Source organism: Salvelinus alpinus, chromosome 20 (assembly GCF_045679555.1).
Source record: "Salvelinus alpinus chromosome 20, SLU_Salpinus.1, whole genome shotgun sequence".
Classification (NCBI taxonomy): domain Eukaryota; kingdom Metazoa; phylum Chordata; class Actinopteri; order Salmoniformes; family Salmonidae; genus Salvelinus; species Salvelinus alpinus.
Genome location: NC_092105.1, coordinates 2627968 through 2641822, shown reverse-complemented (window position 1 = coordinate 2641822; position 13855 = coordinate 2627968). Strand labels below are relative to the sequence as shown.

Sequence of the window (13855 nt, the reverse complement as noted above, 5' to 3'; positions counted from 1 at the left end):
TTTCAAACAATAAAATAGGAAAATCTATAACGATGTGGCAGTCTTTGCCATAACCTGAGCGGTATGACGGCTGCATGGTCCCATGGTGTTTGTACTTGCGTACTATTGTTTGTGCAGATGAACGTGGTACCTTCAGGCGTTTGGAAATCTCTCCCATGGATGAACCAGACTTGTGGAGGTTTACAATTTTTTTTTCTGTGGTCTTGCCTGATTTTACGGAGATTTTACGGGTTGACATTTCTAAAAGGTTGCATCTTGGGACATTCCCAGCTGCCAGGTGTACTGGTGTGAAGCCAAACGCGGTCGCCTGCAACACTACAAGCCACCCGACCCCAACACAGGCCCTTAGATGGCGTTGTTGTTTCATCCTCCCCTCACCTCTTCATAAGGTACACATCGTCCCATATTAAACATGGCCACCTCTTCATAAGGTACACATCGTCCCATATTAAACATGGCCACCTCTTCATAAGGTACACATCGTCCCATATTAAACACGGCCACCTCTTCATAAGGTACACATCGTCCCATATTAAACATGGCCACCTCTTCATAAGGTACACATCGTCCCATATTAAACATGGCCACCTCTTCATAAGGTACACATCGTCCCATATTAAACACGGCCACCTCTTCATAAGGTACACATCGTCCCATATTAAACATGGCCACCTCTTCATAAGGTACACATCGTCCCATATTAAACACGGCCACCTCTTCATGAGGTACACATCGTCCCATATTAAACACGGCCACCTCTTCATAAGGTACACATCGTCCCATATTAAACACGGCCACCTCTTCATAAGGTACACATCGTCCCATATTAAACATGGCCACCTCTTCATAAGGTACACATCGTCCCATATTAAACATGGCCACCTCTTCATAAGGTACACATCGTCCCATATTAAACATGGCCACCTCTTCATAAGGTACACATCGTCCCATATTAAACATGGCCACCTCTTCATAAGGTACACATCGTCCCATATTAAACATGGCCACCTCTTCATAAGGTACACATCGTCCCATATTAAACATGGCCACCTCTTCATAAGGTACACATCGTCCCATATTAAACATGGCCACCTCTTCATAAGGTACACATCGTCCCATATTAAACATGGCCACCTCTTCATAAGGTACACATCGTCCCATATTAAACATGGCCACCTCTTCATAAGGTACACATCGTCCCATATTAAACATGGCCACCTCTTCATCTCAACAGGCACCATTTTAAGACCTTACTCTCACTTTAGATCATCTTCAAGAAGAGTGTTGAAAACATCCACTGTACCTACATCCCTAATGGAACCCTATTCCCTATATAGTGCACTACTTTGGACTAGGACCCAATGGCACCCTATTCCCTATATAGTGCACTACTTTGGACTAGGACCCAATGGCACCCTATTCCCTATATAGTGCACTACTTTGGACTAGGACCCAATGGCACCCTATTCCCTATATAGTGCACTACTTTGGACTAGGACCCAATGGCACCCTATTTGGTATTTTATTAAGATCCCCATTAGCTGTTGCAAGAGCAGCAGCTACTCTTCCTGGGGTCCACACAAAACATGAAACATAATACAGAATTACATAATACAGAACATCATTAGACAAGAACAGCTCAAGGACAGAACTACATACATTTGTAAAAAGGCACACGTAGCCCACATATCAATACATAGACACACTATCTAGGTCAAATAGGGGAGAGGCTTAGTGCCGCGAGGTGTTGCTTTATCTGTTTATTGAAACCAGGTTTGCTGTTTATTTGAGCAATACGAGATGGAAAGGAGTTCCATGCAATTAGGGCTCTATATAATACTGTACACTTTCTTGAATTTGTTCTGGATTTGGGGACTGTGAAAAGACCCCTGGTGGCATGTCAGGTGGGATAGGTGTGTGTCAGAGCTGTGTAAGTTGACTACGAAAACAATTTGGGATTTTCAACACTGTTTATTGTAAAAAATAAGTGATGCAGTCAATTTCTCCTCAACTCTTAGCCAAGAGAGACTGGCATGCATACTATTTATATCAGTCCTCTGATTACAATGAAGAGTAAAATGTGCCGCTCTGTTCTGGGCCAGCTGCAGATTAACTAGGTCTTTCCTTGCAGCACTGGACCACACAACTGGACAATAATCAAGATAAGATAATACTAGAGCCTGCAGAACTTGCTTTTTGGAGTGGGGTGTCAAAAAAGCAGAGCATCTCTTTATTACGGACAGACCTCTCCCCATCTTTACAACCATTGAATCTATATGTTTTGACCATGACAGTTTACAATCTAAGGTAACGCCAAGTAATTTAGTCTCCTCAACTTGTTCAACAGCCACACCATTCATTACCAGATTCAGCTGAGGTCTAGAACTTAAGGAATTATTTGTACCAAATACAATGCTCTTAGTTTTAGAGATGTTCAGGACCAGTTTATTACTGGCCACCCATTCCAAAACAGACTGCAACTCTTTGTTAAGGTTTTCAGTGACTTCATTAGCTGTGGTTGCTGATGCGTATATGGTTGAATCATCAGCATACATGGACACACATGCTTTGTTTAATGCCAGTGGCAGGTCATTGGTAAAAATAGAAAAGAGTAGAGGGCCTAGAGAGCTGCCCTGCGGTACACCACACTTTACATGTTTAACATTAGAGAAGCTTCCATTAATGAAAGCCCTTTGAGTTCTATTAGATTGCCATATCGTGGATTCAGAGCTGAGGTTGAAAAGCAATTTTTTTCAACAGGTTATGGTCGATAACATCAAAGGCTGCACTGAAATCTAACAGTACAGCTCCCACAATCTTCTTATCAATTTCTGTCAACCAATCATCAGTCATTTGCGTCAGTGCAATACATGTTGAGTGCCCTTCTCTATAAGCATGATGGTGCAATGGTCTAAGGCAGAACCCAGAGATTCTGGGGGCGGCGCACAATTGGCTCAGCGTCGTCCGGGTTAGGGGAGGATTTGGCCGGCAGGGATATCCTTGTCTCATCGCGCACTAGAGACTCCTGTGTCGGGCCGGGCACAGTGCACACTGACCAGGTGTTTCCTCTGACACATTGGTGCGGCTGGCTTCTGGGTTGGATGTGCATTGTGTCAAGAAGCAGCTGGGTTGCGTTTCGGAGCACGGCTCTCGACCGTCACCTCTCCTGAGTCTGGGAGTTGCAGAGATGAGACAAGACTGTAACTACCAATTGGATACCACAAAAAGGGGTAAAACAAATGTTTACAGAGAAATATCATTATATTTGGTCAAACACAATTTTTTCCAACAGTTTGCTAAGAGCTGGCAGCAAGCTTATAGGTCTGCTGTTAGAACCAGTAAAGGCCCCTTTACCACTCTTGGGTAGCGGAATTACAAAGACTTCCCTCCAGGCCTGAGGACAAAGACTTTCCTCTAGGCTCAGATTAAAGATATGACAGATAGGAGTGGCTATAGAGTCAGCTACCATCCTCAGTAGCTTTCCATCTAAGTTGTTTATGTCAAGAGGTTTGTCATTATTGATCGTTAACAATCATTTTTCCACCTCTCCCACACTAACTTTACAAAATTCAAACTTGCACTGCTTTTCTTTCATTATTTGTTTTTTTATGCATGAATATAATTGCTCACTGTTTGTCGTGGGCATTTCCTGCCTAAGTTTGCCCACTTTGCCAATTAAATAATCATTAAAATAATTGCCAACAAATGGTTTTGTGACGAATAAGCCATCTGATTCGATGAAAGTTGAATTTGTCTTTCTGCCCATAATTTAATTTAAAGTACTCCAAGGTTTTTTCCCCATTATTTATATCATTGATCTTGGCTTCATAATACAGTTTCTTCTTGTTGTTGAGTTCAGTCACATAATTTCTCAGTTTGCAGAAAGTCAGCCAGTCAGATGTGCAGCCAGACTTATTAACCACTCCCTTTGCCCCATCTCTTTCAACCTTACAGTTTTTAAATTCCTCATCAATCCATGGAGCCTTAACAGTTCTAACAGTCAGTTTCTTAACATGGTCATGTTTATCAATAATCGGACAAAGTAATTTCATAAAGTGCTGCATCTGGATGCTCCTCATTAATCACATCAGACCAACACATATTTAGTATGATCTCTTATACACTATTTTAGGGCCAGCTGTTGTAACGTTGTCTTTCCTGGATATAGCCACTATATTGTGATCACTGCATCCAATGGGTACAGATACAGCTAGAGAACAAAGTTCTACAGTATTAGTAAAAATGTGATCAATACATGTGGATGATCTTGTTCCTGTAGTGTTTGTAAACACCCTGGTAGGTTGATAAATAACCTGAACCAGATTACAGGCACTGGTTACAGTAAGAAGCTTCCTCTTGAGAGGACAGCTTGATGAAAACCAGTCAATATTCAGGTCCCCAAGAAAGTAGACCTCTCTGTTTACGTCACATACACTATCAAGCATTTCACACACATTATTTAGATACTGACTGTTAGCACTTGGTGGTCTATAGCAACACCCCAAAATAAAAGGCTTTAGATGAGGCAGGTGAACCTGCAACCACAACACTTCAATAACACTTGACATAAGATCTTCTCTAAGCATTACAGGGATATGGCTCTGAATATATACAGCAACACCTCCCCCATAAGCATTCCTGTCTCTTCTATAGATGTTATATCCTTGTATTGCTACTGCTGTATCATCAAATTAATTATCTAAGTGAGTCTCAGAAATGGCTAATATGAATGTTATCTGATGTGAGTTGGTTATTGATTTCAGTAACCTTATTTCTAAAGCTACATGTATAAAAAATATGAATGAGCTATTTTCCTAGAGAGAGACATAATACTGAGAAGAGCGAACAAAGCAAGAGAAAACAATATACATTCGGCAGTCCATTAATCAATTTGTGTGTGTGTGTGTGTGTGTGTGTGTGTGTGTGTGTGTGTGTGTGTGTGTGTGTGTGTGTGTGTGTGTGTGTGTGTGTGTGTGTGTGTGTGTGTGTGTGTGTGTGTGTGTGTGTGTGGGCACTGCGGTGTTGAAGCTATGAGCCCATAGGCTCGGCTCTCTCATCCCTTCCAGGCTTCTGGGAGGGAGGACAATGAGGCTGTCATGTCCTCACGCGCTCTGGCAGCTTTTATGGCTGGGATCAGTTTTTTTCCTCTTCTGGTGCACAGTTTCAGGATAGTCCTCGTTGAGGAAGATATACGTTCCTCTCAAGTTCTTGGCTCTTTCTAGAACAGCTACCTTGTCCTTGAACCTCAGGAACCTGACCACTATCGGTCTGGGCCTATCACCTGGGTTGGTGATGGGTTTTTCAGTTCTGTTGGTGCGCTTCACCTCAATCTTCCTGTGGCCCATCTTCAATTTCTCAGATCATTTCCCTCACTTTGTCCTCAGACTCCGTCCAGGTCTCATGTGGAGATTCTGCAGTTCCGTCCACAACCATGTTGTTTCGCCTTGATTATCCCTTTAGATAACAATGTTGTAAACATCTGATTATCATGGACTCACACACAGAACTGATGTCCTCTCTCCATGACTTACAGATTGCCGTTCTCCTGTTTCAACTCATCGTGTTGACCCTGGGAGAACTGCACACTGTTCTTTAGGTCCTGGACCTCTCTGTTCTCCTGTTCAACTCATTGAGCTGACCCTGGGAGAACTGCACACTGTTCTTTAGGTCCTGGACCTCTCTGTTCTCCTGTTCAACTCATTGAGCTGACCCTGGGAGAACTGCACACTGTTCTTTAGGTCCTGGACCTCTCTGTTCTCCTGTTTCAACTCATCGTGTTGACCCTGGGAGAACTGCACACTGTTCTTTAGGTCCTGGACCTCTCTGTTCTCCTGTTTCAACTCATCGTGTTGACCCTGGGAGAACTGCACACTGTTCTTTAGGTCCTGGACCTCTCTGTTCTCCTGTTTCAACTCATCGTGTTGACCCTGGGAGAACTGCACACTGTTCTTTAGGTCCTGGACCTCTCTGTTCTCCTGTTTCAACTCATCGTGTTGACCCTGGGAGAACTGCACACTGTTCTTTAGGTCCTGGACCTCTCTGTTCTCCTGTTTCAACTCATCGTGTTGACCCTGGGAGAACTGCACACTGTTCTTTAGGTCCTGGACCTCTCTGTTCTCCTGTTTCAACTCATCGTGTTGACCCTGGGAGAACTGCACACTGTTCTTTAGGTCCTGGACCTCTCTGTTCTCCTGTTTCAACTCATCGTGTTGACCCTGGGAGAACTGCACACTGTTCTTTAGGTCCTGGACCTCTCTGTTCTCCTGTTTCAACTCATCGTGTTGACCCTGGGAGAACTGCACACTGTTCTTTAGGTCCTGGACCTCTCTGTTCTCCTGTTCAACTCATCGTGTTGACCCTGGGAGAACTGCACACTGTTCTTTAGGTCCTGGACCTCTCTGTTCTCCTGTTTCAACTCATCGTGTTGACCCTGGGAGAACTGCACACTGTTCTTTAGGTCCTGGACCTCTCTGTTCTCCTGTTTCAACTCATCGTGTTGACCCTGGGAGAACTGCACACTGTTCTTTAGGTCCTGGACCTCTCTGTTCTCCTGTTTCAACTCATCGTGTTGACCCTGGGAGAACTGCACACTGTTCTTTAGGTCCTGGACCTCTCTGTTCTCCTGTTTCAACTCATCGTGTTGACCCTGGGAGAACTGCACACTGTTCTTTAGGTCCTGGACCTCTCTGTTCTCCTGTTTCAACTCATCGTGTTGACCCTGGGAGAACTGCACACTGTTCTTTAGGTCCTGGACCTCTCTGTTCTCCTGTTTCAACTCATCGTGTTGACCCTGGGAGAACTGCACACTGTTCTTTAGGTCCTGGACCTCTCTGTTCTCCTGTTTCAACTCATCGTGTTGACCCTGGGAGAACTGCACACTGTTCTTTAGGTCCTGGACCTCTCTGTTCTCCTGTTCAACTCATCGTGTTGACCCTGGGAGAACTGCACACTGTTCTTTAGGTCCTGGACCTCTCTGTTCTCCTGTTTCAACTCATCGTGTTGACCCTGGGAGAACTGCACACTGTTCTTTAGGTCCTGGACCTCTCTGTTCTCCTGTTTCAACTCATCGTGTTGACCCTGGGAGAACTGCACACTGTTCTTTAGGTCCTGGACCTCTCTGTTCTCCTGTTTCAACTCATCGTGTTGACCCTGGGAGAACTGCACACTGTTCTTTAGGTCCTGGACCTCTCTGTTCTCCTGTTTCAACTCATCGTGTTGACCCTGGGAGAACTGCACACTGTTCTTTAGGTCCTGGACCTCTCTGTTCTCCTGTTTCAACTCATCGTGTTGACCCTGGGAGAACTGCACACTGTTCTTTAGGTCCTGGACCTCTCTGTTCTCCTGTTCAACTCATCGTGTTGACCCTGGGAGAACTGCACACTGTTCTTTAGGTCCTGGACCTCTCTGTTCTCCTGTTTCAACTCATCGTGTTGACCCTGGGAGAACTGCACACTGTTCTTTAGGTCCTGGACCTCTCTGTTCTCCTGTTCAACTCATTGAGCTGACCCTGGGAGAACTGCACACTGTTCTTTAGGTCCTGGACCTCTCTGTTCTCCTGTTTCAACTCATCGTGTTGACCCTGGGAGAACTGCACACTGTTCTTTAGGTCCTGGACCTCTCTGTTCTCCTGTTTCAACTCATCGTGTTGACCCTGGGAGAACTGCACACTGTTCTTTAGGTCCTGGACCTCTCTGTTCTCCTGTTCAACTCATTGAGCTGACCCTGGGAGAACTGCACACTGTTCTTTAGGTCCTGGACCTCTCTGTTCTCCTGTTTCAACTCATCGTGTTGACCCTGGGAGAACTGCACACTGTTCTTTAGGTCCTGGACCTCTCTGTTCTCCTGTTTCAACTCATCGTGTTGACCCTGGGAGAACTGCACACTGTTCTTTAGGTCCTGGACCTCTCTGTTCTCCTGTTTCAACTCATCGTGTTGACCCTGGGAGAACTGCACACTGTTCTTTAGGTCCTGGACCTCTCTGTTCTCCTGTTTCAACTCGTCGAGCTGACCCTGGGAGAACTGCACACTGTTCTTTAGGTCCTGGACCTCTCTGTTCTCCTGTTTCAACTCATCGTGTTGACCCTGGGAGAACTGCACACTGTTCTTTAGGTCCTGGACCTCTCTGTTCTCCTGTTTCAACTCATCGTGTTGACCCTGGGAGAACTGCACACTGTTCTTCAGGTCCTAGACCTCTCTGTTCTCCTGTTTCAACTCATCGTGTTGACCCTGGGAGAACTGCACACTGTTCTTCATGTCCTGGACCTCTCTGGTCAGGTCATCCATTCTTTTATTAGTCGACTCCACCAGTATTGTTCTTCATGTCCTGGACCTCTCTGGTCCATTCTTTTATTAGTTGACTCCACCAGTATTTGGACAAAACACTTGAAGATATTTTCTCGTTGTAACAACTGCTTGTAGGTATTTTTTTGTTCGTTTTAAAAGATCCTTCACGTGTGATAGACACCACTGGCACTGTCCTCAACGGGACTCTCACCGGCTTTGGTCTTTGTCATGGTAGCTAGCAACAGGTTACTCCTCGCCGTTCCAGACAGGGCAGGTCACGGGGAAGATTGAAAACAACAAACAGCAGGGATCTAGACAGCCACAAACCCGGGTCAATCAGCGGTCCCAGCCACAATGGCTAACCGCGTCGCGGACTGCGTTCGAGAACACCCCGCTAACTTGATATGCAGCTAGGCTAGCTGTGACAAATAGCTCCTCAGACCCATCCTTGGTCGGCAGGATCACTGGAAGGAGACAAGCAGTCCCAGCAACTATTCCCTATATAGTGCACTACTTTAGATAGGGGCCCTATGGCACCCTATTCCCTATACTTTAGACCGGGGATGTCCTTAGCCCCTGGCGGCGGGGATGTCCTTAGCCCCTGGCGGCGGGGATGTCTTTAGCCCCTGGCGGCGGGGATGTCCTTAGCCCCCGGCGGCGGGGACGTCCTTAGCCCCTGGCGGCGGGGATGTCCTTAGCCCCCGGCGGCGGGGACGTCCTTAGCCCCTGGCGGCGGGGATGTCCTTAGCCCCCGGCGGCGGGGACGTCCTTAGCCCCTGGCGGCGGGGCCCCCGGCGGCGGGGACGTCCTTAGCCCCCGGCGGCGGGGATGTCCTTAGCCCCCGGCGGCGGGGATGTCCTTAGCCCCCGGCGGCGGGGACGTCCTTAGCCCCTGGCGGCGGGGACGTCCTTAGCCCACCTCCAAAGTTTCAGAACAATATGTTTTCTTGTTTGTCTTTTTTGTTGGATATTACTTTGACCTTAAAATGCAAACAACTAAAGATCTGAGTCGAAGAGGCATCACTACCTGCCGTTGACACCGTTGACACTGCCGTTGACGCTGTTGTTGACACTGCCGTTGACGCTGTTGTTGACACTGCCGTTGACGCTTTTCCCCTTATCCCATATACAGGGCCTAAATTCCCCTTTTTACTGAAAGTTCATTTCAATCTAGGAAATATCCAGTTTTGTTAGATACTAAGCTACAACATGCACTGTCATTCCATCTGCTGTGTAACCGAATAACAGTCCATAGTTTAGTGTATACCAGTGTATGTCTACAGTGCTTTGGTCAACAGTAGTGCACTATGTAGGGAATAGGGTGCCACTTGGAAGTCACCATGTGTTCTACTCTGTCTTAATACTGTTAAGGATACTGACTTCTATTATTAATGTGAACCACAAGCGTCTCTGACAGAGTCCTTCTCCCTGAATCACACCATCATTCTACTGAACTAGAGAACTACCTTCACAATGCCATCATGTCTGTTTTGATTTTGTCTGTCTGTTAGGCCTACTGTATGTTAGTTAGCCTGCTTCCATCCTCCTTAATCTTGTTTTTTATGTTTTGTATTTTTACATTTCCGTTAGATTTCTCCTCTTCCCGTCCTCTCTCTCCGCTCTGTGCTGGCAGTGCACATAATGCCCCAAGCCTTTGACTCTCATCACTTTTCCCCCGATCAATTAAGTTCTTTGGTTTTGTTCCTGGTCTGCTGTTCTGCTTTGCCTTGTCCCATTGGCTGGTCTGGTCGTCCGTCCAGGTGGGAGGGCTACATTCATTGGCTTGTGCCCGCTGGAGAGAGAGAGGGAGGGAGCCGCCCCGCTCTACCTGCTGGTCACTTAGAGTGGTGCATGCTGGGAGCTCCCTGCTGCTGGTGTTTCTGTTCCTGCTGTTTCACCTGCTGGATGATCTCACGGATCTTCCTCTGAGCAGACTGGAAGAAACATATATTTTAGCATTTAATAATGTCAAAGTGTTTTGACTTGAATATTACACTGGTCCTGTGTGGCACAGTTGGTAGAGCATGGCATCCATAGGGAAATGTATGCACAGACACCTGTAAATTACATTGGAAAAAAGTGTCTGCTATATGGCATGTTATGATATGTTATATATGACTAGAGCAGATAATACATGATATCACCTGACTGGCGAAGAAATGGCCGCTGATCTTTACGAAGACCTCATCGTTCTCGTCTGGCGTTTGGTCTCGTGGCACGATGACCTCCGCACTGGTCAGATTCTGCAGCTCATTGACCTAGAGAGGACACAAAGGTCAAAGATCATGACCCCTGACTGGAAAGACACTGACCGCATTTCAAATAGCACCACCCCCGGCTCTGTGACACCCACTGCACGTACAGGCGTTATTGTGTAGTTGTTGTTACTCACGGTTTTGCCCCCCTTGCCGATGACGCGTCCCGCTGCATTCGAGGGAACTTTGATATGTGTCTCTAGCTTCACTTCGTCCCTCGCTGTGAAGAAGTTCTCCTCTTTCAGCTTCCCAAATATCCTGCCCTGGGCCTGAAGGACACAACACAGGAAAAGGTACTGTGTATATGAAGTAAGCTAGTACTGCCCTGGGCCTGAAGGACCACACAGGAGAAGGTACTGTGTATATGAAGTAAGCTAGTACTGCCCTGGGCCTGAAGGACCACACAGGAGAAGGTACTGTGTATATGAAGTAAGCTAGTACTGCCCTGGGCCTGAAGGACACAACACAGGAGAAGACATATGGCAGTGGAAACGTAGGCTACAGGCTGGTACAGGTGAACTGAGTCTGACATGGCTACAGGCCGGTACAGGTGAATGTTGCTAGCTGAAGATGTTGACATTCACGTGTGTTTACCTTAAACTGAGCTGCTGGAGGTCCGGTGATGATGACCATCCTCTCAGTGACGCCAGGGTTCTCTGCTGGGGCGATCTTGGGGACAGGGAGAGGTTAGAGGGTCACCACCTCAATAATGCCTCAAAGAAACTCTGAGTCACTGAGTGTTACGGCCAAAGTCGACCACATTGCAATATTCACAGCCAGACCTGAGCCAAAGCTGTTGAGAGAACATGCCTTCCTCTTTAGGATGCCTGGTCCGTTACAGTTAGAGAGGATCTTTAGGACGCCTGGTCCGTTACGGTTAGAGAGGATCTTTAGGACGCCTGGTCCGTTACGGTTAGAGAGGATCTTTAGGACGCCTGGTCCGTTACGGTTAGAGAGGATCTTTAGGACGCCTGGTCCGTTACGGTTAGAGAGGATCTTTAGGACGCCTGGTCCGTTACGGTTAGAGAGGATCTTTAGGACGCCTGGTCCGTTACGGTTAGAGAGGATCTTTAGGACGCCTGGTCCGTTACGGTTAGAGAGGATCTTTAGGACGCCTGGTCCGTTACGGTTAGAGAGGATCTTTAGGACGCCTGGTCCGTTACGGTTAGAGAGGATCTTTAGGACGCCTGGTCCGTTACGGTTAGAGAGGATCTTTAGGACGCCTGGTCCGTTACGGTTAGAGAGGATCTTTAGGACGCCTGGTCCGTTACGGTTAGAGAGGATCTTTAGGACGCCTGGTCCGTTACGGTTAGAGAGGATCTTTAGGACGCCTGGTCCGTTACGGTTAGAGAGGATCTTTAGGACGCCTGGTCCGTTACGGTTAGAGAGGATCTTTAGGACGCCTGGTCCGTTAAGGTTAGAGAGGATCTTTAGGACGCCTGGTCCGTTACGGTTAGAGAGGATCTTTAGGACGCCTGGTCCGTTACGGTTAGAGAGGATCTTTAGGACGCCTGGTCCGTTACGGTTAGAGAGGATCTTTAGGACGCCTGGTCCGTTACGGTTAGAGAGGATCTTTAGGACGCCTGGTCCGTTACGGTTAGAGAGGATCTTTAGGACGCCTGGTCCGTTACGGTTAGAGAGGATCTTTAGGATGCCTGGTCCGTTACGGTTAGAGAGGATCTTTAGGACGCCTGGTCCGTTACGGTTAGAGAGGATCTTTAGTATGCCTGGACTGTTAGTCAGCTGTCAACAGAGACCGTTTGTAGAGATACAGAAGTCTAAGATCCTCAGCAGGAGTCCAGAAAGCCCCAGTGACTCAACCAACCCTGACCACAGAACAGTGACTCAACCAACCCTGACCACAGAACAGTGACTCAACCAACCCTGACCAGAGAACAGTGACTCAACCAACCCTGACCACAGAACAGTGACTCAACCAACCCTGACCACAGAACAGTGACTCAACCAACCCTGACCACAGAACAGTGACTCAACCAACCCTGACCACAGAACAGTGACTCAACCAACCCTGACCACAGAACAGTGACTCAACCAACCCTGACCACAGAATAGTAAGATTCAAGAGTTGGATGATCCTGAGATGCTTTCAAGGCCCTTTGCTTTCCTTAGGCGCAGTAACAACATGTTCTAATGTAAATAGTTTATGATTTGCTGAAAGGAATAAGAAGTACTGTAAGAAAAATATTTTCAGCCTGGTGTTGAAAAAGGAGATGTCGTCCTACCTTGATGGAGGCCCCAGCAAAGCGTGCTAGCTGTTTGATGTGCTGCCCCTTCTTCCCGATCAGGGCCCCTACAGCCTGGGTTGGGATTAAGAGATACACCACCTCCTGCTCTGGGGACTGCTGAGAGAGACAACACACACAACGTGTCTCTCTATCATTTTCACATTAATAGTTCACCTCTGCTCTTGCTTCTATAATTATACATTTAAAACCAAGGTTATTAGAGTAAACTGAAAATGAACTAAAATAAAAACCATAAATTGTTTAGTTTTTGTCATCTAAACTTTGGTCAAAAATCTTAATGGGGTATTCAAGTTTCAATGTCACATTCACAAGCCTTTCTTGCAAACTCAAAACCCAACAAGGCGATAATAAATAACAATGTATTACTAGAAACACACGATAAATAAGAAGAAATATGAATAACACAGGAAGTAAACATCCAGTTCCAATACCATACTATATACAGGATCAGTTAATACCATACTATATACAGGGTCAGTTAATACCATACTATATACAGGGTCAGTTAATACCATCCTATATACAGGATCAGTTAATACCATACTATATACAGGATCAGTTAATACCATACTATATACAGGGTCAGTTAATACCATACTATATACAGGATCAGTTAATACCATACTATATACAGGGTCAGTTAATACCATACTATATACAGGGTCAGTTAATACCATCCTATATACAGGATCAGTTAATACCATACTATATACAGGATCAGTTAATACCATACTATATACAGGGTCAGTTAATACCATACTATATACAGGATCAGTTAATACCATACTATATACAGGATCAGTTAATACCATACTATATACAGGATCAGTTAATACCATACTATATACAGGATCAGTTAATACCATACTATATACAGGATCAGTTAATACCATACTATATACAGGGTCAGTTAATACCATCCTATATACAGGATCAGTTAATACCATCCTATATACAGGATCAGTTAATACCATCCTATATACAGGATCAGTTAATACCATACTATATACAGGATCAGTTAATACCATACTATATACAGGGTCAGTTAATA

At 45.9% G+C, this 13855-nt stretch overlaps 1 protein-coding gene across 4 annotated transcripts in view; it reads right to left on the bottom strand.

The window, feature by feature from the left end:
• Positions 1-1951: 1951 nt before the first annotated feature.
• Positions 1952-13855, bottom strand: part of igf2bp2a (insulin-like growth factor 2 mRNA binding protein 2a) — a 121601-nt gene continuing 109697 nt past the window's right edge. For 2 of the 4 annotated variants that reach the window (XM_071354315.1, XM_071354318.1), the window contains 5 exons: positions 12781-12900; positions 11132-11206; positions 10675-10806; positions 10427-10540; positions 9077-10216 (listed from right to left, as the gene is read on the bottom strand). In XM_071354315.1, the coding sequence (XP_071210416.1) occupies positions 10118-10216; positions 10427-10540; positions 10675-10806; positions 11132-11206; positions 12781-12900 (540 nt within the window). In that variant the 3' untranslated portion in view covers positions 9077-10117. Of the gene's footprint in view, positions 3173-9076; positions 10217-10426; positions 10541-10674; positions 10807-11131; positions 11207-12780; positions 12901-13855 lie in introns of those variants that run through there. The other 2 variants (XM_071354317.1, XM_071354316.1) reach the window with 2 other exon arrangements.